The 7437-nt window shown below is 41.3% G+C and overlaps 1 protein-coding gene across 1 annotated transcript; it reads left to right on the forward strand.

The window, feature by feature from the left end:
* Window positions 1–4468: 4468 nt before the first annotated feature.
* LOC113611218 (solute carrier family 22 member 24-like) lies at window positions 4469–6223 on the forward strand. The gene is made up of 3 exons (XM_027089878.1): window positions 4469–4531; window positions 4749–5086; window positions 6112–6223. The coding sequence occupies exons 1-3, from the start codon at window positions 4469–4471 to the stop codon at window positions 6221–6223; spliced, it is 513 nt and encodes a 170-aa protein (XP_026945679.1).
* The last annotated feature ends 1214 nt before the right edge of the window (window positions 6224–7437 follow it).

Consider the following 7437-nt stretch of genomic DNA (forward strand, 5'->3'; position numbering starts at 1 on the left):
CCCAATTTCTCCAAATAAATCTTCATGTAAATCTTGTGATGTCAAATCATGTGATGTCAAATCTCTGCTCAAATATCTCTTATGGCTTCCAACTCATCCAGAATGAAAGTCAACGCTGTTACACTCAAGTCCATGTTAGATTTAGCTCCCCTCTGTCTCTTTACCTCTCTTATGTTATCTAACTTTGTTATAGACACACCAGTTTCCTTTATGTCTCAAAGGGTACCGGGCATACTCCCACTGCCTTTTTTTTGCCCACAAAATACTTACTTCAAAAATTTTTTAGTTCTTTCAGTTCTCTAGCCAACTGTTACCACATTTGAGAGAATTTCCCTAGAGATTCTCCTTACATGTTAATATTTCCTTGTTCTGCTTCATCTTCTTCACACCACTTAGCACTCCCAGCTATATATTTGAATATTGTCTATTTCCTCATTATTCAAATAGAAGAGGTATGTTTTGTTCTGTGTTGTATCACGTTGAAGAATTCTTGGCACATTAAGAGTTTGGGGAACATATTAAGTGATTGTGGAATATTGAATAAAAGGAATATGAGAAAGCCCGAGGCATTGGGATCCAATCATACAACCCACAAAATATCATTTATTTCAATAAGAAGGATTTAATATGGGGAAATAAGTTGCAAATTTTCCAACAAGGGGTGGCAAGACAATTTAGGTCATCAGTAACAAGAAGTTGCTACCACAAGTCTAGACAACACATAGAGGAGTTGGTGCTACCAGAGGAGGTTCAGGTTCCAGGGTCACCCAGAGGAGCCTGGAAGAAATGTACCAGATGGTGGTTGCTGGAGAAACAGAGGAGATATTGTCACTGGTGAAATCACTGCTTCTCTTCTCCTCTTGCTCTCCAATCTTTCACCATCACCTCCTACTGCCTGAACCATAGTCCAATTGGCAAGGTCATCTGGAAATGTAGTTTGCAAGGACACCAACCTGGATATTATCTTAAGTTCTATTGGGGTTCAACTCTAGCAAATACTGTGATATCCACCTATATTTGTGTTCAGAATGGGATATATTTCCATCACAATCTTTTAAAACAAATCTTCTAGCCTCTCTATATGTTATGCTTTCTGTATCATATAACAGATTCTTTGTTTTCAGAAACACCTATTCTGTTTTATTGGTCAGCTTGTCTCCTCCTGTTCCTATAACTCAGTGTTTCTTTAACTTCAGTAACTCACTTGTTTTATGTATCTTTAAAATCTGGGTGAGAAAGTCACTTACCTTTGTCTTTTTTCAAAATTAGCATAGCTATCAGCAGAACATTTTAATTCCATATACACTTTTAACCTTGTGAGCACTGAAATTTACATACAGAAGGGTATATTAAAATATAAGTAGATTTTAAGAATTATTATAAAGACAACTGTTTAACCATCACCCAAATTAGAAAATATAACATACTAGTAAATAAGATGATACACATGTTCTGTACAAAGTAATATTCCTTCTTACCATTCTATTAGTAATCACCCTCTAAATGTTTATGGTAATCATTTCAACTCATATCATTTTGTTGTTGTTTATGGTTCCTTTATTAGATAAAATTTACACATGGTCAAATGTACAAATCCTAAGTTAAAATTCAATGTATTTGCATAAATTCATATACTAGTGTCGTCTACAGTCCTTTCAAGGGGCAGATTAATTCCATCATCCAGAAAGCTCTTTTGTGCTCATTCCTCAGTCAGAATTGTCACATAGCCCTCACTTCTCTTCCAATATATATTTCACTAGGTATTAGGTTTATTATTAACCTATAATTAGAATTACAGGTTAATATTTTCTGTATTTGGCTTTTTCTCAGTATATTGTACATGAAATTAATGTATGTTTTTGTTTGTATCAATATTTTATTCCTTTTTATTGCTGTGTAGTATTACATAGAATGGACTTGGAAATATTCCCAAACCACATTATCTGATAAGAGTTTAATATCCAAAATACTTAAGGAACTCCTACAACGCGACAGCAAAACCCAAAATACTACTTTAAAAATAGGCAAAGAACCTGAACAGACATTTCCCCAAAGAAGACATACAAATTGGCAGCAGGTATATGGAAACTTGTTCAAATTCACTAATCATCATGGAAATGCAAATCAAAAATACAAGGGATGGGGGCTTCCCTGGTGGCGCAGTGGTTGAGAGTCCGTCTGCCGATGCAGGGGACACGGGTTCGTGCTCCGGTCCGGGAAGATCCCACATGCCGCGGAGCAGCTGGGCCCGTGGGCCATGGCCGCTGAGCCTGTGCATCCGGAGCCTGTGCTCCGCAACGGGAGAGGCCACAACAGTGAGAGGCCCGCGTACCGCAAAAAAATAAAAAATAAAAAAATCTACAAACAATAAATGCTGGAGAGGGTGTTGAGAAAATGGAACCCTCTTGCACTCTTTGTGGGAATGTAAATTGATACAGCCCCTATGGAGAACATTATGGAGGTTCCTTAAAAAACTAAAAATAGAACTACCATATGACCCATCAATCCCACTACTGGGCATATATCCTGAGAAAACCATAATTCAAAAAGAATCATATAGGGCTTCCCTGGTGGTGCAGTGGTTGAGAGTCCGCCTGCAGATTCAGGGGACATGGGTTTGTGCCGCAGAGCGGCTGGGCCCGTGAGCCATGGCTGCTGAGCCTGCACGTCCGTAGCCTGTGCTCTGCAATGGGAGAGTCCACAACAGTGAGAGGCCCACATATCATAAAAAAAAAAAAAAAAAAGAATCATATAGCCCACTGTTCAATGCAGCACTATTTACAATTCCCAGGACATGGAAGCAACCTAAGTTTCCATCAACAGATGATAAAGAAGATGTGGCACATATATACAATGGAATATTACTCAGTCATAAAAAGTAATGACATTCAGTTATTTGTAGTGAGGTGGATGGACCTAGAGACTGTCATACAGAGTGAAGTAAGTCAGAAAGAGAAAAACAAATACCGTATGCTAACACATGTGTATGGAATCTAAAAAAAACGAAAATGGTTTTGAAGAACCTAGGGGCAGGGCAGCAATAAAAACGCAGACATAGAGAATGGACTTGAAGACACGGGTAGGGGGATGGGTAAGCTGGGACAAAGTGAGAGAGTGGCATGGACATATATACACTACCAAACGTAAAATAGACAGCTAGTGGGAAGCAGCTACATGGCACAGGGAGATCAGCTCGGTACTTTGTGTCCACTTAGAGGGGTGGGATAGGGAAGGTAGGAGGGAGATGCAAGAGGGAGGAGATATGGGGACATAGGTATACATATAGCTGATTCACTTTGTTATACAGCAGAAACTAACACACCATTGTAAAGCAATTATACTCCAATAAAGATGTTAAAAAAAAAAAAAGAGGGTCTCAGCTGTAGGAATGATGTGGTTATCAGGGGAGACCACAGAAACCTAGTTCAGCTCCTTTGGGGCAAAAATTCACCCAGCCCAGGGCGTGTAACAGCCCAGGATGCCTCCATCCATCTTTCAGAGGGTCAACCTCTCACCTGAACCTCAAAATAAACTGAATTTTGTGGACTGTGTGGCTCACCATCACCGTGGTTGTGGAGAACAAGTTGGTGATGTTGAAAAAATCAAAAACTGGGTAATTTTGCCTCTGCATCCCCCAAAAAGAACAGAAAACGATTATTTGTTGGAATGTTGGTTGTGCTTTAGAAAAGGAAACTAAATGACATATAAATGACTGATTCCAAACAGCCAATAAGGAAAGACGAGATGAGATGTTTGGGATCCTGGTGGTTGATCTTTGTGCTTCACTGCTGACCTGCTTTAGGCCCTTAATTTCCACCATGTCTCCTCTTTAGAGATGTGAGATCTGTGACTGTGTGGTGCAGGCTGGTCTGTTCTCCAGCTTCTTTGCCTTCTTCTCCCTGGTGAAGATAAAATGCAGAATAAAGCTGATCCTAAAACTGAAAAAAAAATGATTGTATTTTGTTAATTATTTTAATCTAAATTCAGTGTAAACAATAAAAACACTTGTTTTCTGTTCTTTCCACCGGAAAATCATAAGCGGTTCACTTCTGTGTGTCTCAAATTCCATTTTCTGGAAGTGACTGAAGACCCTGTATCAGCCTTATTTTAGCTTGTTTAGAGACCATTGTACATGCCAAAGTCCAAATTTGACTTTACAGAAATCACTGAGCCCAAGCACATTCAGAAAGTAAAACTTTAAACAGATTTAATGGTCATCAGAGAGAAGTATCTTTGGTAAATTATTTTCTCTGTGACTTTTCTAAAGAAGAAATACCTCCTGATTCCAAAAGGACTGGGGAAATTGCTTCCACTGCTCTGTTGCAGTAGTGAGGTCACAGGAACCAGTGATGAGAAACTGGTGTGAGGTCACATAGACTTAGTGTCAATTAGTGAAAGGAAATGTTTTTCTCCCTTTGAAGTTGTAGCTAAAGTCATCCTGACTCTTCGTGAGGATCACCTGTACACAATGGCCTTTGAGGAACTCCTGGATGAATTTGGTGACCTGGGGAACTTCCAGATCCTTCAGCTGGTTGTTTTTTTTTTTTTTGGCGATACGCGGGCCTCTCACTGTTGTGGCCTCTCCCGCTGCGGAGCACAGGCTCCGGACGCGCAGGCTCAGCGGCCATGGCCCACGTGCCCAGCCGCTCCGCGGCATATGGGACCCTCCCGGACCGGGGCATGAACCTGCGTCCCCTGCATCGGCAGGCAGACTCCCAACCACTGCGCCACCAGGGAAGCCCCTTCAGCTGGTTTTAATTCTTCCTTCTCTCATGATAGTAGTTTGTCATCTACTGTTGGAGAATTTCACTGCAGCCATTCCTGGTCATCGCTGCTGGGTCCACATCCTTGATAATGGCACTGTCTCTGATAATGACACTGGGACCCTCAGCCCTGATGTCCTCCTGAGAATCTCCATCCCGTTAGATGCTAGCTTGAAACCAGAGAAATGCCATCATTTCCTCCTCCCCCAGTGGCATCTCCTTCACCTGAATGGGACCTTCCCTAACATGACTGACCTGGACACGGAGCCCTGCATGGGCGTCTGGGTGTATGACCGAAGCTCCTTCTCCTCCACCATCGTGACTGAGGTAAAGGCCCCATTTACCTCTCGTGAGTTCATGGTATGGGTGTTTACAATAGCATAAAATAAACACAGTTCAACTGTTCAGTTGCTGAGTGGATAATGTAGCCACCTCTCCTTCATTCTTTTGGGAAAAGTGATTGCTTATCTATTGAATGGCCAAGCACTTACAGCACAATTGATGACAGTGAAATCAACAAACTCGACATGAATTTTACTATCACAAAGCTTTACATTTAATGTGAAGATTGCTGGGTGGATAAGTACTTGATATAAATTGTGGGAAGTTATTCCTGGTCATTTGCTCTCAACCTAGTTGCAAATTGCAACTATTTGTTAGTTTTTAAAAAAATTCCATGTCCTGCTACTTGTCTGAGAAACAGATCGGAGTGCATTTCACTCTGGGTGTGAAATCTGGGAATCAGTGTCGGAAAAAAACTTCAGTGGGGCTTCCCTGGTGGCGCAGTGGTTGAGAATCTGCCTGCTAATGCAGGGGACACGGGTTCGAGCCCTGGTCTGGGAGGATACCATATGCCGTGGAGCAACGAGGCCCGTGAGCCACAACTACTGAGCCTGAGCGTCTGGAGCCTGTGCTCCGCAACAAGAGAGGCCACGATAGTGAGAGGCCCGCGCACCGCGATGAAGAGTGGCCCACGCTTGCCACAACTAGAGAAAGCCCTCGCACAGAAATGAAGATGCAACACAGCAAAAATAAATAAATTAATTAATAAACTCCTACCCCCAACATCTTCAAAAAAAAAAAACTTCAGTGTTTTCAATGTGTGCAAATATTGAGGTCTACTGAGGTATGCAGTGCTAAGTGAATGTAAAGATTGGCCCCAAAATAACCTAGGAGAGTTAGCTGAGGAATTCTAGAAAATATATGCTTAAGCTGAGACATGAATGATTCAGATGAGTAGAGGTAGTAAAGGAAGCCAGAGGGTGTGTTCACTGAGGGCTATTGGAGTCAGTGCACATCAAGGGATACAAGATGATGTGAAGCTCCTCTGTGCTGGTTTCCTTCTCTTCCGGTGGGACCTCGTATGTGATCATCAGTCACAGAAACCAGTGGTTCAATCCCAATTCATGGCTGGAATGCTGGTGTGGGGCCTCATATATGGCCATCTCTCAGATGGATGAGTGTCTCTAGCGCACTGCTGCCCTTCCTCTGTGGTGTTTTCACAGTTTATGATTAACTGTTTCATAAAGAAGTCTTTATCGAGTTCCCCCAGTATACAATTTAAACTGTTGTGGGTTGCCTTGGTTCCCAGGCAGCTATAGATGGAAATGCAGAATTAGACTCATTGTGATAAATGCCATTTTGTTGCCACAGAGCTCTCTGTACTGGAGACAGAAATGACCTCTTTATGAGATCTGGGAACATTTCAGAACAGCATTTAGAGGCAAGTTGCCCTAAACTTCATTTATAAAGATGAGAAGGAGTTGCCAGTGGGAAGTAAAAGGAATGCAGGCCTTTTCCATAGCTTCTATATTAAGTACCTTACAGATTCAGTGAGCTAAATGCTGTGGCTTCCTACATCAGTCATCATGCTGTGGTTACCCCACTGTAATTAGTATTCATTCTATGAAACCTGGTGCTTTGTTATTTGGTACTGAAGTTGAATTAAGACATGTCGTGGCTATAATCTGGATGTTTGATTCTGTAAAAAAAAAAAAAAAAGCCTCGTTAGAGGTAATACTTGCAAACATGTAAGGTAATTAATCTGTAGACCCCTGCTGTTATAACTTGTGTGTGAGAGCTTTGGGTTATTCTGCGCCTGGCAGTAATCATTTGAAAGTAAGAGGACAACCATGGCAGCCATACATGCAAGTCTCCTGTAGGGGAGGTGAAAGGCTTAAAGTATCCCTTGTTGTCTGTAAGCCTAACAGCATTTAATCCTACAGCTGAAAATTGTGGACTCTGAATGTATCACCTCAGTGTCATTCATAAAAGATTTCAGGGTCAGAGTGCTCATATTGGCCAGTCTTCCAACTGAACCCTTTATGATGATTCACAGTAAAATGCTGATTGATCTCTTTACATGGGCATAGGGTGATAGATATGTGTGGCTGTGTGTGGAAGTGGGTTATGACAGGTGATGAGTGTGGAAACTTAAGGAAAGAAGAGGGAGCCTTATAGCAAAGCTAAAGATTTTAAACTAAAAAGCTTCTGAACACCATCATGAAAAGGAAAAACAAAGTGGGATTACGTCAAACTAAAAAACTTCGCAAACCAAAGGAAATGATCAACAAAATGAAAAGGAAACCTACAGAATGAGAGAAAATATTTGAAAGTCATATAGCTGATAAAGAGTTACTATCCAAAATTTACAGGGAACTACTATAACCAATGG

The sequence above is a fragment of the Aethalodelphis obliquidens genome, unplaced genomic scaffold (assembly GCF_003676395.1).
Source record: "Aethalodelphis obliquidens isolate GAN/ISIS:26980383/991018 unplaced genomic scaffold, ASM367639v1 scaffold69, whole genome shotgun sequence".
NCBI lineage: Eukaryota > Metazoa > Chordata > Mammalia > Artiodactyla > Delphinidae > Aethalodelphis > Aethalodelphis obliquidens.